The 23,896-nt window shown below is 50.2% G+C and overlaps 1 protein-coding gene across 5 annotated transcripts in view; it reads left to right on the forward strand.

Annotated features, from left to right (window-relative positions):
- The first annotated feature begins 710 nt into the window (after positions 1 to 710).
- FBXO31 (F-box protein 31) overlaps positions 711 to 23,896 on the forward strand; it is a 43,241-nt gene continuing 20,055 nt past the window's right edge. Inside the window, exons 1-3 of one of the 5 annotated variants that reach the window (XM_029213514.1) lie at positions 711 to 1,067; positions 15,328 to 15,399; positions 18,827 to 18,913. In XM_029213514.1, coding sequence (XP_029069347.1) covers positions 719 to 1,067; positions 15,328 to 15,399; positions 18,827 to 18,913 — 508 coding nt within the window. In that variant the 5' untranslated portion in view covers positions 711 to 718. Of the gene's footprint in view, positions 1,068 to 1,150; positions 1,442 to 15,327; positions 18,013 to 18,826; positions 18,914 to 23,896 lie in introns of those variants that run through there. The other 4 variants (XM_029213511.1, XM_029213512.1, XM_029213510.1 and 1 more) reach the window with 4 other exon arrangements.

The raw sequence follows: 23,896 nt of genomic DNA on the forward strand, positions 1-23,896 counted from the left end.
TTCTTGGTGTCCTCTGGGGAGTTCTGGTGGGCTCCTCCAGGCCTTCCTGGGAGGTCCTCGGAGCAGTGTCCTCTGGGCTTTCCTGGAGGATTCTTCATGGAAGGGTGCTCGGGGGGGTTCTTGGGGGGCAACTTTGGGCCTTCCTGGGGGGTTTTGCGGGGGCCCTTCGGGCCTTCCTGGGGCATTCTGGGTTGGGGGGAGGTGCCCCGTAGGGTGTTCGGGGCTGATCTCGGGAAGAGTGCGTCAGCCACATACTCGGGAGGTGGTAAGTTCAGCCCTCACACCCGACAGCGCGCCATTTGCTGCCCAGGCGCCGGTCCTCCCGGGGGTCGTGGGGTCGTGGGGCCGCGGGGCCGCGGGGAGACGGTCTCAATGACACGGGAGGGCGGGGGTAGGCGGGAGGCATTCGAGTTCGGCCCAGGTCTTTGCAGGTTCCCCCTGATGGGCGGGGCCAAGCCCTAGACCGCGAGGTCGCCTATGCATTCGGGGCGTGGCTTGACAGTCGGGAGGGGTGTGGCTCGAATCCCAGGGGCGTGTCTTGCTTTCCTGGGGCAGGGGCTCGGATCCTCCGGAGGGCGGGGCTCGGCTCTCCAGGGGGCGGGGTTAGACTCTCACCGGGGCGGGGATAGGCTCTCTTGCGGGGTGGGGCGGGGCTCGGCTCCCTGGCGGCGCGTGCGCACCGGTGGCGGCGACGGCGCGGCGGCCGTCAGTCGCCGGCATGGCGGTGTGCGCTCGCCTCTGCGGCGTGGGCCCGTCGCGGGGATGCCGGCGCCGCCAGCAGCGCCGGGGCCCGGCCGAGGCGGCAGCGGCCGACAGCGAGCCGGACACGGACCCCGAGGAAGAGCGCATCGAGGCGGGCGCGGCGGCGCTGGCCGGGGCGGGGGGCGGCCGGAGCGCGGGCCCCTCGTCGCCTCCGCGCTGCTCGCTGCTGGAGCTGCCGCCCGAGCTGCTTGTGGAGATCTTCGCTTCGCTGCCCGGCACCGACCTGCCCAGCCTGGCCCAGGTCTGCACCAAGTTCCGGCGCATCCTGCACACCGACACCATCTGGAGGCGGCGCTGCCGGGAGGGTAAGTGCGTCGGGGCGGGGCCTGGTTGAGGGGGCTTGGCCGGGGGAAGCTCTGGGCGGGGTCACCACGGGCTCTGGAAGGGCACCTGCCTCGGAACGGTGCTCCAGGAGGGCCCCGGCAGCCGGGGCGTGCTGTGACCCCGGGGGGCCCTACCACAGACTCGGGACCGCGGGTTCCGGGCGCGGTGGAGTTCCGGGTGGGCGGCGGACCGGGTTCTGCCTGCATGGGGTGATCAGAGAGGGGCGAGGGGTCCCCCAGCTGCGGGGGCCAGGACGCCGAGGGCAGTGACGCGAGCTGGGGCTGAGTTTAGGCCGGGGAGCAAGCTGACGTCTGTCCTTGGTCCCCAGTCCTTGGGGGCGGAGCTGACGGGAACGGTAAGGGTGAACTTGAATAGTTAGGGGAGCCCGAGGGTTTGGAGTGTCTCCTGAGGGCGAGGACCTGGTCTGTGGAGCGGTGGGTGGAGCCGGGCAGTGCTGCAGGGGGCTGATGCCCCCCCTCAGGGATGGTGGTGGCCGAAGTGAGGATAGTGAGTAGTTTTGTAACAAATCCCAGGAAGAAAGCTTTACCTAATCCATAGTTCAAGTCTCTGTTAATTTGAACGTTGATGGATCTCTGATGTTCAGTAAGCTCTCATGTTTTGGTAAAAACAATAGGTAAGAAAAAAAAATCAAACAGCGAAGGACAACAAAGGGAAGAAAGTAAAATATCTTCCGGGACCCCTGCAATCAAAGATAAGCCATTCTTAAAATTTTGGAAAAATTTAGCATAAAAAAAGCTTCATAGTGTTCCACTGTCTATGTATGCCACAGACTAGTCCCTTACTGATAGACTTTTAAGTTTGCAGTTTTTTTCTTTTTGTAAACAGTGCTGTCAAGAGTGCCTTTGTGCCTTTTATAGGAGTTCATGGGACTTAACATGGGACTTACATGTACCTTTTAGAACTTCTGAGATTATCTTCTTGGAGTGTACTTCCCAAAGTGGGGCTGTGGGCAGTGGGGTGTGCACGATGATAACACCTTAGATACTTATTGCCCAGCTGTTGGCATTTGCACCCCCAGGAAGACTGCATGAGAAGGCCGCTTTCCAGATAACCTTCCCGGCAGGGGATCAGTCAGTCATCTTCTTTCTGCCATAAGGCTCAGCGGTCAAGACTGATTTATTTGTAATCTGTTTATCTGCTCAGAGATCCTGGAGATGCTGCTTCACCTTCCCAAGTGTTATTGGCAAGTGCTGCTCCCATAGGGTGACTTTGAGGGTTAAATGGGATGATGCAGATGAAGCCCTCACCCCCTAAATGGTTATGATGCTTCTTGGCCATTTTAATTTCACCTCTTGTGAATTCCATGTTTGTGTTTTGTTTTGGGTTTTTTGGTCTCTTTTTTTCTTAGGGAGTTTATTTTGTCTTACAAATTAGTAAGAGCTTGTTGAATATTAGCAGTATTTTTTTTTTTTTTTCTGTTGAGGTAAGTTCCCTCTATCCCCACTTACTGGAGAGTTTTTATCATAAATGGGTGTTGAATTTTGTCAAAAGATTTTGCTGCATCTGTTGAGATGATCATATGGGTTTTTTGTTTGTTTGTTTGTTTTTTAATTTATTTATTTTGTTTATTTATTTTGGGCTGCTTTGGGTCTTTGGTGCTGTGTGCGGGCTTTCTCTAGTTGCGGTGAGCGGGGGCTACCCTTCATTGCGGTGCGTGGGCTTCTCATGGCGGTGGCTTCTCTTGTTGCGGAGCACGGTCTCTACGGCGCGCGGGCTCAGTAGTTGTGGCTTGCGGGCTCTAGAGCACAGGCTCAGTAGTCGTGGTGCACGGGCCTAGTTGCTCCGCGGCATGTGGGATCTTCCTGGACCAGGGCTCGAGCCTATGTCCTTTGCATTGGCAGGCGGAGTCTTAACTACTGCGCCACTCGGGAAGCCCGATCATATGGTTTTTATTTTTCAGTTTGTTGATGTGGTGTATCACATTGATTGATTTGCATATATTGAAGAATCCTTGCATCTCTGGGATAAATCCCACTTGATCATGGTGTATGATCCTTTTAATGTGCTGTTGGATTCTGTTTGCTAGTATCTTGTTGAGGATTTTTGCATCTGTACTCATCAGCGATGTTGGTCTGTAATTTTGTTTTTTGTAGTATCTTTGTCTGGTTTTGGCATCAGGTGGCCTCGTAGAATGAGTGTGGGAGCGTTCCTTCCTCTGCAGTTGTTTGGAAGAGTTTGAGAAGGATGGGTGTTAGCTCTTCTCTAAATATTTGATAGAATTCACCTGTGAAGCCATCTGGTCCTGGACTTTTGTTTGTTGGAAGATTTTTAATCACAGTTTCAATTTCATTACTTGTGATTTGTCTCTTCATATTTTCTATTTCTTCCTGGTTCAGTCTTGGAAGGTCATACCTTTCTAAGAATTTGCCCATTTGTCCCAGGTTGTCCATTTTATTGGCATAGAGTTGCCTGTAGTAGTCTCTTATGATGCTTTGTATTTCTGTGGTGTCCGTTGTAACTTCTCCTTTTTCATTTCTAATTTTATTGATTTGAGTCCTCTCCCTCTTTTTCTTAATGACTCTGACTGAAGGTTTATCAATTTTGTTTATCTTCTTAAAGAACCAGCTTTTAGTTTTATTGACCTTTGCTATTGCTTTCTTTGTTTCTATTTCATTTATTTCTGCTCTGATCTTTATGATTTCTTTCCTTCTACTAACTTTGGGTTTTGTTTGTTCTTCTTTCTCTAGTCCCTTTAGGTGTGAGGTTAGATTGTTTATTTGAGATTTTTCTTGTTTCTTGAGGTATGATTGTATTGCTATAAACTTCCCTCTTAGAACTGCTTTTGCTGTATCCCATAGGTTTTGGATCATCATGCTTTCATTGTCATTTGTCTCGAGGTATTTTTTGATTTCCTCTTTGATTTCTTCAGTGATCTCTTGGTTATTTAGTAATGTATTGTTTAGCCTCCATGTGTTTGTGTTTTTTACATTTTTTTCCCTGTAATTTATTTCTAATCTCATAGCATTGTGGTCAGAAAAGATGCTCGATATGATTTAAATTTTCTTAAATTCACTGAGGCTTGATTTGTGACCCAAGATGTGATCTATCCTGGAGAATGTTCCATGTGCACTTGAGAAGAAAGTGTAATCTGCTGTTTTCAGATGGAATGTGCTATAAATATCAATTAAATCTGTCTGGCCTATTGTGTCATTTAAAGCTTGTGCTTCCTAATTAATTTTCTGTCTGTTTTTGTTTTTGTTTTTGTTTTTGCGGTATGCGGGCCTCTCACAGTTGTGGCCTCTCCCGTTGCGGAGCACAGGCTCCGGACGCGCAGGCTCAGCGGCCATGGCTCACGGGCCCAGCCGCTCCGCGGCACGTGGGATCCTCCCGGACCGGGGCACGAACCCGTGTCCCCTGCATCGGCAGGCGGACTCTCAACCACTGCGCCACCAGGGAAGCCCTACTTTTCTGTCTGGATGATCTGTCCATTGGTGTAAGTGAGGTGTTAAAGTCCCCCACTATTATTGTATTACTGTAGATTTCCTCTTTATAGCTGTTAGCATTTGCCTTATGTATTGAGGTGCTCCTTTGTTGGGTGCATATATATTTATAATTGTTATATCTTCTTCTTGGATTGATCCCTTGATCATTATGTAGCGTCCTTCCTTGTCTCTTGTAACTTTCTTTATTTTAAAGTCTATTTTATTTTATATGAGTATTGCTACTCTAGTTTTCTTTTGATTTCCATTTGCTTGGAATATCTTTTTCCATCCCCTCACTTTCAGTCTGTATGCGTCCCTAGGTGTGAAGTGAGTCTCTTGTAGACAGCATATATATGGGTCTTGTTTTTGTATCCATTCAGTGAGCCTGTGTCTTTTGGTTGGAGCATTTAATCCATTCGCATTTAAGGTAATTATCGATATGTATGTTACTATTACCATTTTCTTAATTTTTTTTTTTTTTTTTTTGCGGTACGTGGGCCTCTCACTGTTGTGACCTCTCCTGTTGCAGCACAGACTCAGACCGGGGCACGAACCCGTGTCCCCTGCATTGGCAGGCGGACTCTCTACCACTGCGCCACCAGGGAAACCCTTGGGTTTGTTTTTGTAGGTCCTTTTCTTCTCTCTCTCTCTTTTTTTTACATTAAAAAATTTTATTTATTTATTTATTTATTTTTGGCTGCATTGGGTCTTTGTTGCTGGGTGCGGGCTTTCTCTAGTTGTGGTGTGTGGGCTTCTCAATGTGGTGGCTTCTGTTGTTGCAGAGCATGGGCTCTAGGCACACGGGCTTCAGTAATTGTAGCGTGTGGGCTCAGTAGTTGTGGCTCACGGGCTCTAGGGCGCAGGCTCAGTAGTTGTGGTGCATGGGCTTAGCTGCTCCACGGCATGTGGGATCTTCCTAGACCAGGGCTCGAACCCGTGTCCCCTGCATTGGCAGGTGGATTCTTAACCACTGTGCCACCAGGGAAGTCACTTTTCTTCTCTTGTTTCCCACTTAGAGAAGTTCCTTTAGCATTTGTTGTAGAGCTGGTTTGGTGGTGCTGAATTCTTTTAGCTTTTGCTTGTCTGTAAAGCTTGCTGGGTAGAGTAATCTTGGTTGTAGTTTCTTCTGTTTCATCACTTTTAATATATCGTGCCACTCCCTTCTGGCTTGTAGAGCTTCTGCTGAGAAAGCAGTTGTTCACCTTATGGGAGTTCCCTTGTATGTTATTTGTTGTTTTTCCCTTGTTGTTTTTAATAATTTTTCTTTGTCTTTAATTTTTGTCAATTTGATTACTATGTGTCTTGGTGTGTTTCTCCTTGGATTTATCCTGCCTGGAACTCTCTGTGCTTCCTGGACTTGGGTGGCTATTTCCTTTCCCATGTTAGGGAAGTTTTCGTCTATAATCTCTTCAAATATTTTCTCAGGTCTTTTCTCTGTCTGTACTCCTTTTGGGACTGAATAAAGCGAATGTTGGTGCGTTTAATGTTGTCCCAGAGGTCTCTTAGACTGTCTTCATTTCTTTTCATTCTCTTTTCTTTGAATATTAGCAGTATTAACCTTTTGTCATCTATTTGGCAAGTGAGTTTCTTTTGACATTTTAAAATAGAGGCAAAGAGAGTTCCACCTTTTCATTTGCTTTGTTTTGCATTTTGTACACCTGTGAGACCCAGGTTCATCACAGATGTTCCTTTGTGCTCTGTGGAGTTTCTCCATCAGTCAGCCAAACCTGTGTGGTGGTCTCCGGGTGTTGTCTCTGGGGAAACTGTAAGGTATGTAGCAAGAGAGAGTAACGGAAGACTTCTGTATAATCAGAAAACTCAAAGGTATGCCACATAGTAAAATTAACTGGAGGTACAGCTCAGGGCAAATTCTTAGAATTGCTAGTGGAAGCATAAAAAGCCCTCACGAAGATGTGGAAAGACTTTGGGGGGCAGACAGGGAAGGACTCTTCAGTCCTTCTTTGCCTCCTTCTGTGCTTCTCAGTTCAGCTTTTCTGGGACAGCAGACACTGTGATGGTAGGATCAAGGTCTCTTCTTCACCAAGGTGGCTTAGCAGCTAGGAGAATTTTCACTTTGAGAAATTAAAAAAATGAAAAACAAACATGGTAAAACAGGCATATTCCTAGTCATCCCCAGTAAATAACAGTTAAGTCTTCTGTCATATTTGCTTTTGAATTCTCTACCTTTTTTTAAAAGAAAACCTCTCAGGCAGCATTTAAGTCCCTCCTGATCACCCCTGTCCTTCCCACTCCCAAGAAGCAACCACTATTGTGGGTTGAGTTTACTTGTATATACATATTCCTGTAACATCCCCAATGTGTAACATTGTTTTATGGTACTTTAATTTTAAGAAATATATCATACCATAAGTATTGTGCATCTGCCTTTTCCCCCTGTCAAATTGTGTTTTTAAATTCTGTCCATGTTAATATATTTAAGTCTGGTTCAGTCTTCTTGAACACTATGTGGTGGTTCATAATTTGAAGAGGCCACATGTGTTCCTTTGCTCATTTTAATTTTTTTCATACAGTGTACACAGTGTTACAGCAAAGAAGCTCTTACGTGTCTTCAGACGCAGATAAATTTGTAAATTTCTCTAAGGAATATATCCAGAAGTGGTGTTGCCGGGGCAGTGGGCTGTGAGATTTGCAGTTTTACTAGATACTGACCAGTTATTTTTTTGGAGTGATTCTTCACTCCAAATATAACATAGTTGTATTTTCCTCTTTGCACACCTGTCACGAGGGTGTGCACAGGCAAGTCACCGAAAGTGACAGGAACGCTCTGTGTTTATTTACAAAGTAGCTGTCTTTGTGGTCTGGGTTCTTTAAGTTATCTCATTTAATCCAGTGTCCTCTAAATTCTTTCTGGTTTGAATGATTCATTTCTAAAAATCTGTGTCAATCTGGGTGAGAAACAGCATCTCATTTTAATTTGCAGACGGCTGATAACTCATGAAGATGCACATTTAAGAAATAAAATTATAGGCAATTTGGATTTCTCTTATTCGCGTATCCTTAATCTTCGCCCCTTTTCTCTATCGTTATTTTTTCTTATTGATTTGCGGGTTTTATTTATTTAATCTGGGTCGATTTCTGTTTAATATACGCAAAACATTTTCTCATAGTCAATAACCCTTTGCTTTTTAACTTCATTTACAGTGACTTTTGCAAAAGTTACTGCATTAGTCAAAGTGACTTCTGCAAAAGCTACAGCGTTAATCAAAGCTACGCACTTTTAACTTTGGGTTTAAGTAATCATTGTTGTCCCGAGGTTATGAAGGTCTTCAGTTTCACTGGTTCATTCTGGTAGCTTTCATTTCCAGCTCATCTGGGTCCAACATTGGATGGTTGGCAGTTCCGTGCGTAATTCATAGGCATCTCGTAGGGTTAGTCTAATTATGACTGGAATATGTATAAGAATAGTCGCGTGTGAGACAAGTCTGATCTTATTTCCCTGAGCCCCAGACTTCTTCCATCCTGAACTAGACATTTGGTTATGGTGGGTGTTAAGGCCAAAGTCATGTCCACAGAGGCAAAAACCAGTGCCCTCAGCCTTGGTGAGCAGGAGGTGGGTGGTCCTCGCCCAGCAGGCTTCCTGGCCCAGAAGCTCCAGGTCCGGCCCTGACACGGCACGATGGTGCTTCCATTTGTTAGTGTCTTGGGAAGGTGAGTGAGACGTTAGTGAGTCTGCACGTTTACTACTCAGTGTTTACACGTTTGCTTTCTGTATTTTGATAATTGGGTTTCCCAGAGGAGAAGACAAGCCACAGAAAGGGGCACAGGGAGGAGGGTGCCACGCACCTGTGTTTTACTGTTTCAGAGCGTTTTGGGCTGTGATGGACTTCCAGGGCACGGGCAGGGTGAGCATGTCAGTGGCTCTTCATAAAATGAGAGGATGACTCAGGGGCGGGGCGGGGGCGTAGGGACGCTACAAACTTAAAATGAGAAGGCTTTATAGCGCTTGATGAGAATCACAATTTTCAGTGTCCTAGCAATAATAAGTCAACAATAATAATCAGTTGTTTTTGTAGAATTTGGTCTTCTGAGCCTCCTGCCTGTTGGAGCTATTTGATTAACTATTTTCAGGTGGTATTTCTGGGGGCGGGTGGAAGAAAGTTGCTACTGAGAAGCCCAATCTGTGTTCCTGTTTTGGGGGCAGATACACCACATAGGCGCTATTTCCCCTCTTACAGGAAACCAAACCAGAGCAACCCCAGCCGGCAGTGTGGGCGCGGCGTCAGGAGCCCAGCAATGTTTTGATGCATCCCTCCTTTGGCTTCAGGCCTCCTGCAGTTACTGGCATGTGGGGCTATAAGTAAGCCATCATTTCTCAGAGCATAGCGTAGAAGCCGAGTTCGTTCTTTGTCTTTGACCCAGAGGAGGCTTTTTTTGGTTAACACTTCACTGTTTAGTTGGTGAATTTTGAAATGCTGGCCGGTCTACCTGAGGCTAAGGTGTTTAGAAAATTCAGACCATGGTTCTAAATCAGAACATTCAAATAATAACAAAAGAAGCATTTAAAAGCAAAGGAAATGCAAAGGAAGTGCTCCCACGTGTATTTTCCCTTCTACACCAACCTCTTAAATATTGAGACATAGAGTGAGGTTTTGAATTTATAATATATAATTTGTCCATTTCTCCCCTTGATGGTAAGTGTTTTAATGACACCTGGAATAACATTTGTATAATATTTTGATCACTTGTAAGTCTAAAGTGGGCTTAAATTCCATCATAATTAGAAATACCCTTTTCCCAAAATGTATGAGCTTTATGACAGAAATGGGAAGTTAAAAACCAATATTTAATTTTGTATTTGCATGCAGAAGAAAACGCTTTCTATACTGTTTGATGTGCTGATGTGAAATGTGAGAAATGCGGCTTTTGTTAAACATGGCTGAAATTGGAAGGGTCGTCTCGGGAAGAGGTGAAATGGGCAAGTTGTCGGCTTTGAAGTCGGCTTTGGGCATATTTTATGATTCTTGTTGAGCCTTCCTGTTTTGGGGCTGGGGTGGGCGGTGTTGAGGTAGGAGAAGCGTACCTGCCTCAGCCGTGAGAAGAGGAAAGCAGGCCCCCTCCTGGACGTACAGCAGGATCTCAGAATCGTAGGGGGACTTTTATCCTTTTCTTCTCCTGGACGTACAGCAGGATCTCAGAATCGTAGGGGGACATTTATCCTTTTCTTCCGCTTTGCTCTTGTCAGGACTACAGTCTCTGTATTTTTGGAAGTCCAATCTCATGTGCTGCTTCACAGAGAAACCTCATCCGTCCAGTTAGCGAAGTAGGAAAGGGTAAAGGAAAACGGTGCCTCTTGAGGGACATTGCTAACCTTACAAAAGCGAGCTGGAAAGTGGACCTGGCCCCCAGAAAGCACCGAGTGAAGATTTCCCCTTGGCCTTGCTTAATGGGGCAGATATGGTTGCCTTGCCAGGAAGAACTGATGGGCCGTTTTCACTGTTTCCCTGTGTTTCCAAAGTGATTACATAATGCATTTGAGGATCTTGGTTTGTCTTTCTGGCTGGAAAGAGTGTGCAAATACAAGGGCGTCTTGGAGGAACAGGTGTCCTGTGAGAAAGCCAGGACCGGTCAGGAGGCGGCCTGGGTTTTAACTCATGAGTCAGCATCCTTTGCCAGTGACACCCTCACTGTCCGCCCAGTGGTGATGGACAGGGGAGGAAACCCAGAGTAGCCAAGCCTGTATGAGGAGTATTAGTGGAGAGTCGGGAAGTGTCTGAAATCTGAGAAGGGGTCCGGGGCGAGGTGATGGCAGAGTCAGACTCTGCTTACCTCCTGGTCTCACGAGTGGCTGGCGAGACCGAGCAGGTGTGTGTGCACCAGGAAGAAGTGTCCGGGCATGACAGGTGGGCTTCAGCTGGAGTGGGGCTCCCTTGGCCAGGGATACCTGTCGTGGAGCTGGACAGGGTCAGCGTCCTCTGGCTGGCAGGGCGAGGCTTCTCGAGGCTGCTGTTGGCACCAAGACTGTTCATCTTTGCAGGGGTGGAGCTGGTTGGGAAGAAGTCGCGTGGAGTATGTAGGCGCTGTCAGCTGTTCTTGGGAACTATTGGTTAGCATCCCGAATATTCTAGGTGTTGAATAGGAGATGCCTATGGGCTGTATCCAGGTTTTGGTTTTTACATTCTTCCCATCCTAAGATGAGCTGGCTGCACAGTGTTTTTCCAGATCTGCTACATTATCAAAAAAAAAAAAAAAAAAGGCATTTCATGCAGTTATAGTAACAGCTAAGGAAAGCAGCGAGCTGGGGGACACACAGGGGTTTGGAAGCGGCACTGTGCTGTCGCAGGGGTGTCCTCGGAACAGTTGTGTCAGGAAGCCTGGGGGCCAGTTGCCTGACACCCCTGAGCCTGGCGGAGCCCCCTCCCCACCAGCTCCCTCCCCTGCCTCTGCCTCCTTTATCAGCCTCAGAAGTAAAGGTTTTATTTATTTATTTTCCTTATTTATTTATTTTTTCGGCTCCGTTGGGTCTTAGTTGCGACACGCAGGATCTTTCACTTTGGCGCTGGCTCTTCCTTGCGGCGTGAGGGCTTCTCTCTAGTTGTGGCGTGCAGGTTTTCTCTCTCTAGTTGTGGTGCGCAGGCTCCAGGGCGCGTGGGCTCTCTAGTTTGCGGCCTGCGGGCTCTCTCATCGAGGTGCGCGAGCTCAGTTGTTGTGGTGCGTGGGCTTAGTTGTCCCGTGACATGTGGGATCTTAGTTCCCCCACCAGGTATCAAACCCGAGTCCCCTACGTTGGAAGGCGTATTCTTTACTGCTGGACCACCAGGGAAGTCTCTCGGAAGTAAAGTTTTAACCATATTTTATTAAGGGATATAATTATCCCCTAATTTAGTGCAAACAGAAATGCGCTAAATTTGCAATCAATACTGCCTTTTGGTTTTATTTGGAAAACTGTGTGAGTTTACAGCAGGTGGGAAACAAGCCCGCAGCGCTCCTCCACTCTTCCTTCTCCCACTCTCTCCTGCCTGCCGGGGGCCACAGCTGGGTTCCCCCATCCTTTCCTGCCACCTCTGACTTACCTGGTGGTGCAGTGGCCTCCTCACGGGACCCCCCCCACCTGCGTCTCCAGGTGTGTCTCCACTGGCTCCACCCACAGGTTATCCAGTCCAGGCTGCTTTTCTACCTGAGACTCTTTAGTGCTTCTGCGTTTCCTGTGGACTCCCAGCTCTGGCAGGACCAGGAGACCACCCCCTTTCCAGCCTTATCTTGTGTGCCCACCAGCTTGCTTCAGAGACTGTCTTAGTGCTGTGCCCTTCCAACGTGGCAGGGACCCTTATAAGTGGCATTTATGGGGAGCATGGGGCTAAGTTCCCTCTAATTGCAGGTACCAAGGCTGGTGCAGTGCATAGAATTATGATGTTAACTTTGTCATGTTCCATTCCGATGCAGAGAGCGTGCACATCTCAGCCACGGCTGGCACAGGTACTGCCTCCGTTAATCTCTGTTAATCTCTTCGAGGGAAGGAGCCTCAGGAAGCAGCATGTGTTCCTTAGGTTCTCCTGTAGGGGCAAGAGAGTGGAAAAGAGGGAGAGAGAAAACTCTTCTCACCCATTCCCACCCGCAGAGACTGAATAGACTTCCTGCACATTCAGACACATGCTCTGGGTGCAGGGGTTTTCGGTAATGACCGTCACACAGTACTGACCTCACTGGACAGGAAGTGCGCCCCTGGCAGTCAGGTCACCAGAGGACGGAGCTTCAGTGTCGACTTGGCCCAGATTCCTGGGCTCTTTTTCCGTCTTGGCAAAACATTTGTTCAATAGCTTTCTGGAAATTTTCTGATTGGAGTATTTGAAGTGGCAACTTAATTTTTTTATTGTGGGAACATATACACAAAATAAAATTGGGCACTTTAACCATTTTTAAGCTACAGTTTAGTGGTGTTGAGTGCGTTCACACTGTTGTGCAGCCGTCACCCCCATCGTCTCCAGAACCTTTCCGTCTCATCCAGCTGACACTGAGTCCCCGTTTTCCCTTTCTCAGCCCCTGCACTCACCATTCTACTTTCTGTCTCTGTGAAATTTGGCTATTCTATAGGGACGTCATATAAGTGGAGTCATACAATATTGTCCTTTTGTGACTGCTTATCTCACTCAGCACAGCGTCCTCAAGGTTCGGCCAGGCTATAGCAGGTGTCAGACTCTCCTTCCTTTTTAAGGCTGAATAATATTCCATCGTGTGGATGGACCCTGTTTTGCTTGCCCATCATCCATCGATGGGCGCTTGGGTTGCTTCCCCTTCTTGGCTATCGTGAGTAGTGCTGCTATAAACATGGGTGTACAAACATCTCTGAGTCTCTGCTTTCATCTCTTTTGGGTACGTACCCAGAAATAGGATATAGCTGTATCATATGGTAATTCCATGGTTAATTTAAATTTCCTCAAGTCCAGCTGACCCACTTTTCTCCCCCTTCCCAACTTTCTTTTTACTTGCTGCCATTTTTGGAGTAGACACTTTGAAAACAGACTTTCACAAGCTACTTTATGTCATAGATTAGCAAGGAAAGTATTTGAATCGGCAGCCTGCAACCCAAATTTGGCACTTAGAAAGCAGCTGTGGGCAGCACGGTTTGCTGTGCTAACTTTAACCATCTTGGGTAGGACGGCGTTAATGCTGGTCTTGGGTAGGATGGCGTTAACACTGGTGAGTTTTTCTAGGGGGAAGGATCCGTGGTTCTGCATGTACACTGGCCTTAATGCTATTTTAAGGGCACTTTCCCTGATGACTTATGGGAAGGTTTATGGAACAGTCAGAGTATGTGGAATTGTTCCGAGCCACTGTTTAAAGAAAAAAAGATTTTTCCATCATCTGAAAAATACTGAACATTTCTTGAAGGAGCAGTTGGGTCAGAATGACATTGTTCTGCTTCGGTGAATTTAGTATCTTTTGGGAACATTAAGAAAAACCCACTAAGCATTGCTGTATTTATGAGCACTGCATCATGCTTTTGCTTTTCTTTTGATTGCTAGTGGTGTTCCTGTGGATGGTTTGTCTGCTCGTGCAGGGTCATCTCTTGTGTGATATTATCAGCACCTTCTCTTGACACGATGTGCAGAGATTCTTGACAATTTGGTCATCCTGGCTAAAAACCTTAGAATCGCTTGGAAGTCTGAGCGGGTGCTGGGATGAGGTGCGTTGTCTCTCGCAGGTCGGAGGATCGCTGGGCTCAGGCGCGAACATCACCCGCTGGGTCGGCAGATGCTGTGGGGCAACACTGCTGCTTCGGTGTGCTGCAGGCCGCCGGGGCACACTCGGATGCGCCTTGGGTCTGTGCCCTGCATCTCACCGGCAGAGTGTCCACATGTATCACAAAAGCGCGCAGTTCAGAGAAGACTACCCCGCGCCCCACCCGTACCCCGGCTCCCAAACTGTCTCGTCAACAAGGCAGCAAGAGGTGCATCTCATCTATCCCGTGCGCTGGTCACTGCTGGAACCGGGAGAGGACCTGTCCTTTAGCATCACATAGGAAACAAACCGAGGCACCAGTCTTGTGCGGTGACGGTTTTGGAGTGCCTGGTTGGTGTGAGGGAAGGACACTGTTTATGGAGAGCACACGAGGTGGTGACAGCCACTGTGGTCGTCAGGAGGGCCACCTGGCTGTGGTGGACATCCCAGAGCAGACGGGGAATCATGAAGACAGCTCGTTGTGGAGCAGAGCTCTTCTCAAGAGCACCGGTAGACCAGCTGCAGCTTGGTCGCCAACAAGGGCGGGAGTGGCCCTTCCAGCTGGTCCCTGGCATGGTCTGCAAGGATTTTGACAAACCAGGGCCTCTCAGTTGCTGGTGACTCATGTGACATGCAGGTGTCACCCCGTCCAAGGTCACAAACAAGCACATTTTGTTATCTAGTTCCTGACAAGTTCTTGTAACTTGCATAACACTCCAGAGTGGAGTCCACATTCTTCCTGGCAGGAGGATAAAACGTGTGTTTTTGTCTGGTGACGGGCAAGGCCATGGTCTGCTCGTCAGCAGTGGAAGCAGGGGAAGCAGCACCATCGGGCAGGCCCATCTCGGGGAGGTTTGCCAGGTGCTAACCGCCTTGCCCCAACTGGTTTCTCCACCGTCTGCATCTTGAGCTTGGCTTGGATGTGGTCAAAATCCTCACAGAAGCATTGGGCTAGTGTCACCATCCATTCCACTGAAAAGACCAGGCCTCGGGGCCGGGGTGGGGTCTGTGATGTGATGAGGTGGACAGCCTTTTGCTGGCCAGACTGCAGTCCCCCTTCTGGAAGGACTGCTGAGTCACCAACCTCTCCACGCCTGGGTTTCTCTCCCGGAGGTGGGGCAGAGCGCTGGCCGTGGAGGTGGGTGTCAGGGATTTGCTTCAAGGCCGTCCTGGGCAGCCCCAGCTGTGTCTTCGTTTCACAGAATCAGGAGGGGGTTAGGGGGGCCTTCGTGGAACCCTGTGATGGTCTCATTTCCATGGGAACTTGCATCGTCTCCAGACTCTGAGTTTCTGCCACACCGTGGTCATAAACCAGGGTGTCTGGTTGTGAGTTTGAGCGATTAGGTTTCTAGAGCTTATCAGAATAGACATGGCAGGTTGCTATTTCATGCGGAGTGGAGTTGCCTAAAAATAGAGTAGTGGCTTCGTTGGTGAGTGAGGGTGTTGACTGAATGTGGAGAAGGGCCATGAAATCTCCACAGTGAAAGAAGGGTCAGGCTGAGAAGACAAGGTCAAGGCTGAGGCGTGCCTGCTCCACCCCCACCTGCACGTCTGTCTATTAATATTTCTGCTGCTTTATGACTTCTTGACTGTAATTTCCAGCAAACGTTTCTTGTTGCAGAGTACGGCGTTTGTGAAAACTTGCGGAAGCTGGAGATCACGGGCGTGTCTTGTCGAGACGTCTACGCGAAGTGTAAGTTAATCTGTCACCATCTTCTGTTAACTTGTTCCAGAAGCAGGTGCTCAGAGACATCAGCCACGGAAAATAAAAGTCCATGGCCCTCAGCCCACAGGTCTGTTCTCAGATACGCTTTAAGTTCAGTTTTGACATTGTAGAGACAGCGCTGGTAGTAAGAGCACTGACAAGGTCGGGGGCTCTCTTCTCCCTTTCTGAGTGAATCATGACCCTGATTTTGCAGCGCAGGTGGATGAAGGTGTCTTTCCTCTGGGGAACGTGGCCGCCCTGGAAACGACTCTGGTGTGCTTGGAGGTGCCCGTCTCTCTAGATCCCAGGCCCGCAGCCTGGTTGGAGACGTGGACACCAGGAGCAACTGTGACATGCAGCCGTGACAGCTGCCAGGGCCCCTCCCCGCCACCCTGACCGCACCAGCCCCGGCCCTTCCTTGGCTTGTTTCCTGCAGGCACGTTGAGTCTCCCAGCGCCCCCATTTCTTGTCCCCGCCCCTTTGCTTTCCAGAGTCGCCAGCAATGCTCCGTGATGCCTAGAGCCCCCGACCCCAAGCACCTCTCTGCTGGCCCTTCCTCAGGGCCCTTTGCGTGAGGCTGTGAGGGTGTCCGTTGGCACTGACATCACCCAGGGGCAGTGGGCACACCGTCCCGCGGGGAGCAGCCCGCCTGTCCCTGCCCAGCGGGGTGTGGCGTGTGTTGTTAACACTCGGGGCTGGGTAGTAAAGGACGGGGAAAGAAGGATCATGATGGCCCACTCCTCTTTGGCCTGAGGTTGACCTGTTGACCTCTCTGAAAAGGACCTTAAGTGTTCATCTTAAAACCATCTTGGTAGATTTTGGCTTACACATTCTTTATTTTATTTGTGGTATGCGGGCCTCTCACTGTTGCGGCCTCTCCCGTTGCGGAGCACAGGCTCCGGACGCGCAGGCTCAGCGACCATGGCTCACGGGCCCAGCTGCTCCGCGGCATGTGGGATCTTCCCGGACCGGGGCACGAACCCGTGTCCCCTGCATCGGCAGGCGGACTCTCAACCACTGCGCCACCAGGGAAGCCCTGGCTTACACATTCTTTTGAACTCTGCACCAGCTCTGCCCTGAACACCTGGACCAGATGATGCTTCTTACTTAAACACCGAGAGGCTGGGGACCGGGCTCCTGCTCGGAAAAACCTGTGATTCAGGATGGAGGGACTTCCCGGGGGCCAGGCTGCTGGGTGGGAGCCAGCGTGCTGGAGGCTTCCTTCCAGTGTCAGGCGCTTGCTCGTTGGTGTCGCTTGCTGTGTTCCCTCTTTTCAGTGGATTTGCTGCTCTCAGAGTCCCCCTGGGAGACGCCTCTCCTCCTTGTCCCGCATCCCCCGCACAGGTAGAGTGTGGACTTCTGCGGAGCATCAGCTCTGTGGGGAGACAGCCCAGGGGGGGTGCAGTCGGTCCCTGAATCTGGGCTGATTTCTTCATCCCATCAGACTTCTCTCCACCTCGATCCCGTGGCCATTTGGGATGTTGGATTGGCCAGTGTTCCTGGGTTAGAATTTGCTCACGAGTGGGGAGATCTCCTGTTGGAGGCTCTAAGTTCTTCGTGGACCTTCCCCGGCCGCCCTGGGCACGTGTGGTTCTCGATGTTGGCGCTTGGCTGTGCCTTCGAGGCTGTTGCCCCCTCCCACCTTCTCTGGGAGCCCTGTGTGTCCCAGCCTCACCTCTGGCACCTCCCCGCATCCCCTTCTCCGCGCTTGCCGAGGGGCTCGGGCTGCATCCTCAGCCACCCTCAGACGCCATCCCGACCTAGCCCCCCCCCCCCCCCCCGTGCCGCTGTCCTTGGTCCTGACGCCCAGGGCAGGGCTGGTCTGCGCAAGGCCTCCCGGCCTCCTTCCCTGTGCTGCTTCGCACTTTGGTTTCTTCTCTGGCCTCTGCTTCATGTCCCACCCACCCAAGAGAATGCGTGTCTCCAGGGCAAGTGGGTCTTGGGGCCCGAGTGGTCACGTCTCGTGAAAATGTAACTCCTTCCTGTCTTGTGGTCTCAGTGGTGAGAACAGTGCCACTTTGAACCCTGCAGAGCCCGGAGTTCCAGGGCTGGAAAGGTGGTTGTGTCCCCTTCCCTCCCGTCCCGCCCTCCATCCTGGGGGTGCCCCCAGGGCTCCGCTCCACTCTCTGCTTCAGTGTTGCTCCCCAGCGTCCGTGTCTTAAGTCTCCCAGAGCAGAGAATCCAGGAGGCCGCCCTCGCTATGGGCGTCGTGTCCAAGTCAGAGGCACACTCCCCACAGGAGTCCCTGTGAGCGCACAGAAACGAGAGGTTCCCGGCTTTGGGGACGGTCAGCTGTTTCCATGAGGATCTAATATGAGAAGTCCTTATCATCTCACTGCTTTTTGAGTTTGTTAGGCCATTTGATGATACCGACTCAAAGCCACTTGAGTTCTGTCTAAGAGTTGTAAGCCCTCAAAATACTCCTGGAGGGAGGCAGGTGCTTGTACCTGCTAGGTGTTGGGGGCTGAAGCACCCAGAGGAGAACACGTGTGAGAATGAAGGCCCCCACAGAGCTCATCTCAGCTGTGGGCAGAGGGGTTGCCCGGGCCTTGGTGGCATCTGTCCTGTGGAGGGGACGTCTGGACACAGGTGGATGGGCAGGTGAGTAGGAGAGAGGGGGAGGTCCAGGTGGGCCAGGGAGAGGGGACAAGGGCCACGGTGAGGTCACCGTGAGGCAAAGGAGGACATCTGGAGACTTCTTTGACTGCTGGTTCTTAACCCCTTGAACATGGTTGCCAAATGCAGAGACTGATTCATATTATCTGTTATCAGCACCCCTGAGCATTTGATCTGCCCCGGCCAAAGCGAGCTTCAGTTTTCCTCTTCACAGTGCAGGAACTGTGTTTTTGTGAATTTGCTTTGAAGGCCTTATCCAGGAGAAAATCACTTAGCTTCTGGAATAGGTGGTAGAAGACAGTCGTCCCTAGTTCCTGCTTAGATGGTAGAGTCAGCTACCTCAGTCCAGGGGTGAAGGGGTCTGATTGAGTTAGGAGGCTGGCAAACACGGTCCTTTGTCAAAAACAAAACACACACGTGCAGGACAATGCCAGGTGTGCAGCGGGGCACAGGGTTCCCTACACAGCCACCCCAAATATCTGTGAGCTGCGACCTCTGCCCTCCCACCTCGGTGAGCCCCGCTGATTGTGGTGGGTGATGGGGAGAGAGCCCGGAGGGGGTCCCGAGCGGGCCGGCCATCATGAGTTCCTGGTGTGGATCACTGACTGACAGGAGCACCTGTCACCACAATTCCTTCTTGGCCAGACCTGCCTCCTTGGCAACCGCTTGGTTCTGGGGGTCGAGGATGTAGGGAAGCGTGTGATGTCGGTGAGGGACAGGTGTTGAGTCCTGTGAAAATGGTTTCTACAGTCGAGAAGGCAGAACCATCTTCAGCCCTTTCCCTGCTGTGTCTGTTCAGGTATAAACCCTCGTGTGAAGTCGGGCCGTTTCATGAAAATTCTTCCCGATTACGAGCACATGGAATACAGAGATGTTTACACCTGCCGTACGTATCTCCTGCTGGCTTCCGCTTTTGTGGGTGAGCAAGACCGAGAAGCTGCATGGATAGGGCCTCTCACTCACAGCACGAGGCAGCTTCGGCCCCGAGATTGAGCTGACCTCCTTGGCGTTTGCTGGTTTGCACTTTGCTGCAGCGTCCTCCGTGGCTTGGCACAACCAGGGTCACTCTTGAGCGGCGACTCCAGGGCAGCTGCACAGACGGGCTGGGTGTCCGCAGCAGCTTTGGGTTTTTGGGTTGTACCAAGCAAGATCACCATGTTGCTGTGCATTTTAAAATTTATCACTTCTTAAGGCAGAGTGGAAGCCTCAACACCTTTCTATTGCAAAATGGAACGTAAGCATTCACATCTGGGCTTTATTAGTCAGTCACGTTTGCACAGCATTTGTCAATTCAAAAGTGTACATACACACACACGACAAAAGTGTGTAGAAACAGTTGATTACTTAGGTCCTGATTCTTCCTTCGATTGGCATTACTTGAGCTCTGGAGATTTTCTAAGCCACATTCCATAGGTGATGAATGCTGTCCCTGCCTTTTTTTTTTTTTTTTTTTTTTGCGGTACGCGGGCCTCTCACTGCTGTGGCCTCTTCCGTTGCGGAGCACAGGCTCCGGACGCGCAGGCTCAGCGGCCATGGCTCACGGGCCCAGCCGCTCCGCGGCATGTGGGATCTTCCCAGACCGGGGCACGAACCTGTGTCCCCTGCATCGGCAGGCGGACTCTCAACCACTGCGCCACCAGGGAAGCCCGCTGTCCCTGCCTTTTATTGGGTTGAGCCGAGATGCACTGAAAGCTGTTTTTTTTTCTTTAAGTTACTAATTTTATTTACTTATTTTTGGCTGCGTTGGGTCTCCATTGCTGCGCGCGGGCTTTCTCTAGTTGCAGCAAGCGGGGGCTACTCTTCATTGCAGTGCGCAGGCTTCTCATTGCGGTGGCTTCTCTTGTTGTGGAGCGTGGGCTCTAGGTGCGCGGCTTCAGTAGTTGCGGCACGTGGGCTCAGTAGTTGCAGCCTGCAGGCTCTAGGGTGCACAGGCTTCAGTTGTTGTGGCTCGTGGGCTTAGTTGCTCTACGGCATGTGGGATCTTCCCGGACCAGGGATCAAACGTGTGTCCCCTGCGTTGGCAGGTAGATTCTTAACCACTGAGCCACCAGGGAAGTCCCGAAAGCTGTTTTTATGTTTCAAGAAGCACAGGGACACCCTTCTGCTCTTTACTCCACCCCTCCGAGTGCTCCTCATGTCGGTGTTGCCACCATGGGGCAGACCCACTCCTGGGTCTTAGAGGTGCACGGTTTCGGGACTTCCTTGGTAGTCCAGCGGTTAAGACTTCGCCTTCCAATGCAGGGGGCTTGGGTTCAATCCCTGGTCAGGGAGCTAAGATCCCACATGCCTAGTGGCCAAGAAACCCGAAACATAAAGCGGAAGCAGTATTGTAACAAAGTTAATAAAGACTTTAAAACTGGTCCATATCAAAAATGATCTTTAAAAAAAAAAAAAAAGAAGTGCCCAGTTTCTAACAAAACCTACTCAGAGTAGAGGAAATAGAGTCGTTTGTGGATTTCCTCCTAACCCCCATCAGACTCCAGCCACCTAGCTGCCATGTGCTTGGCTGGCCCCATTTTACTCGGGGTTATCCTGGGGTCCGGACAGGGCTGCCTGGGTGTGGGCAGCATGCTTTGGGGGCTTGTCTGGGCTAACAAACCCACCTTGTGTGTCACCCAGGCCCTGGGGGGATGGGTGTGGGAGCGATCACCACAAGTGTGGGGCTGGGCCGGCTGGCTATGAGGACACAAGTTCCGTTCTTTTCCCTGCCATCTCAGCAGTAGGCTCTCTAGAACATTTTGTCATGGACTGCGCTGCTCTCCCTGCTTAGCAGTCAGTGAGCCCTGGTGCCTTCTCCAGCCCCACAGGAGAGACGGTGACGTAGCGGGTATTGATGAGCACAGCGGATCAATGACACTGGCTGTGCTGACGGGAACTGGGTGCCGCGGGATTTTCGATACAAGCAGACAAGCACTTAGAGGTCCATTATGTCACACCGCTGTCACAGACTTCTTCTGGAACAACAGCCCATCTGGAACTTAATACCATAGGGCTAGTGTGGAATTCTGACCCACCTCTGGGGGTGGCCAGGACCTAGGAAGCACCTAGAGTTGTTTTGGGGGGCATTCTTTTTGTCCCCAAGCGGTGGGCAGAAGCTTCCTGATGAGGACGAGTTCTGCGTCCAGATTTCCTACCGTGCTTCTCGGAGACCACGTCCGACGAGAGCCACATGCCGTGATGCCCCCCAGCTGCTTGTAGCTGTATTGCAGACTTGTTTTAATTGGGCACTACTGTCCCATTGAGGTGTGAGTGTAGATATAAAAATACAGTAGAAAACTTGAAAGATCTAGAAAACATAATGAAAATAACCAGTTGTCAGCATTGGTTGCCTTTCTCTGTGGACTGGTCTGTTACCTGGATGGTCTCCTAAAACATCAGTGAAAAACGTACGTGCGTGAACAAAAAACCAGTTTCAACTGAATTTGAAACCTCTGTACGCCCAGGTGTTCTGTGTTCCAGCGTCCTAGTGTGTCCTAACCGAGGGCGGCTCGGAATTCATCCTCTGACACTCACCAAAGCTCCAGAGACGTGTGCTGTGATGACTGGCTTGTAAGGAACAAGGCCCTGGGGCTGTTCCTCATCCACTTGTGCTCTTCCTAGAGCCGTGGGGCCTCGTGTCCCCTCGTCCTCTGAAGTCCTCTGGGCCACGTTCCCTTGGACCCAAGAGATGATATCTCCCCACAGCCTTGTGGCCCAGATCAGCTGCTCTCGGTGTGTGTATGTAGCTTCCTGATGGTCTTGATAATCCATGTCTGTAAGGCGTCGGGAGTGTCCTAGGGGGTATATTGCCTTTACGATGGGTCTAACACGTGTCTGTATGTGCTAATCGATGGTGACTGTCCGAGTGCACTTTGAACTTAAAAATAACGTCGTGTACCTGTAGGGCTCTGGGTTTTGAGGTTCACACCCAGCATCTTGGCAGTGCTTCAGATTGCTCGAGTAGATATGAGGAATTTGGTGGAAACCGCCCCCCTCCACTGGTGAGGAGACAGACAGACCACTTTTAATCCTCAGGTGCAGATAACACAGGGTAGAGTCTTTGGAGGGGAAGGCCCAGTCTGCCAACTGGAGCCAAGAGCACATTGCAGGATGGTTACTGAGGAAGGAAGGAGACCATTGGTAAGAATAAAGCAGAAGGGTGCTCCTGGAAAGGGCAGTGGGGCACCAACGGTATGTACGTCTGAGAGAGGAGAGACCCTCTGCTACTTACGTGTCTATGGAATGTTTCTCCTGATTTTGTTCTGTGTATTGATTTTGTATCCTGCAATGTTACTGAGTTCATGTATTAGCTCTAATAGCTTTTTGGTGGTGTCCTTAGGATTTTCTCTATATAGTATCATGTCATCTGCAAATAGTGACTGTCTTACTTCTTCTTTTTCAATTTGAGTACCTTTTATTTCTTTTTCTTGCCTAATTGCTCTGGCTAGGACTTCCAATCCTACATTGAATGAAAGTGGGGAGAGTGGGCATCCTTGTCTTTCAAAAGATTTCAGCTTTTCATTTTGAGTGTGATACTGGCTGTGGGTTTGTCATACATGGCCTTTACTGTGTTGAGGTACATTCTCTCCATACCCATTTATCATAAATGGATGTTGAATTTTGTCAGAAGCCTTTTCTGCTTGTATTGAGATGGTCATGTGATTTTTTAGCCTTCATGTTGTAAATGTGGTGTAGTACATTGATTGATTAGTGGATGTTGCACCATCCTTGCATCCCTGGGATAAATCCCACTTGGTCATGGTTTATGATCCATTTTGGTTTGACGATATTTTGTTGAGGATTTTTGCATCTATGTTCATCAGGAATATTGGCCTGTAATTTTGTTTTATCGTGCTGTCTGTGTCTGGTTTTAGTATCAGGGTAATGCCGGCCTCGTAGAATGAGTTTGGAAGTGTTCCCTCCTCTGATTTTATTCTAATTACCAAAAGCTTCTAGCAGGTGGCGGGAGATACCATTAGTTGCATGTATGATTTGCCTTTGGGCAAGAAACCTCAGTTCTGCAGCGACAGATGTGGTGATTCAGGAATGATGTTATGGCCTTGCTGGGTGGTGGGCCGCTGTCCCGAGTGTGGGGGGCAATGACAGCTGCTGGTAGGACAGCAGGGAAGCGACTGCTCAGTATCAGAGCATGCTGTGCAAGGAGAGCTGGATCTTTTGGGCTGGGTGTTTTCCAGTGTATCGGAGTTTCCCACTTGGCTTGTTAAGTGACCCTTCCTGTTGGCAGATGAGAACCCTGCCTAGGACTCTTTTCCTGTTAGCTCCTGAGCTGAGCCGCCCCTTAGCCATCTTGGACTGTTGTTCCTATTTTGGGGAATAGGAGGGTTGTGTTAGAGCCAGGGATGGTTTTCTGAACACAACTATGCTGACCTCGGGGATCAATGGTTGGAAGAGTCTCTGAGCTGGTGTTCATTCTGGAAGGCCCAAGTCCTGCTTCGTGGGGCTGAGAGCAGGAGTGTTGTCGTTATTCTGACTGAGTTTAAGTGTGGTTCTCTGGTGTTTGGGTCCCCTTGCCCATGAATGCCTGTCTTCTGTGGTCTCCTGAGAGCTGGGCCCTTTCAGCACACCTGTCTCTGACAGGAGAGCACCCGAAGGGTCTGACCCAGTCCACTTGCTGTCCTAGGTCCCAAGCCCGCCGTCTGCACCTGAGCCGGTGTCATTGGGACTTAATCCCGTTTACTCTCCTGCATGGTCAGTGGTTGTTTGGAAACAGCGTCGGGAGGACTTGTTGAGCTGGAATCTTCTTCCAGGCGAGGAGCCCTGGGGTGTGGTCAGCGCCTGGGCCAGGAGGTGCTGTGGATTCTGTCTTAAGCCCGCAGGCCCCTTGTGTGCCCTAGGCAGGGTCCGGGTGCGGGTCAGAGGAGAGCACAGG

This window comes from Monodon monoceros, unplaced genomic scaffold, assembly GCF_005190385.1.
Source record: "Monodon monoceros isolate NGI ecotype Baffin Bay Population unplaced genomic scaffold, NGI_Narwhal_1 Super_Scaffold_10, whole genome shotgun sequence".
NCBI lineage: Eukaryota > Metazoa > Chordata > Mammalia > Artiodactyla > Monodontidae > Monodon > Monodon monoceros.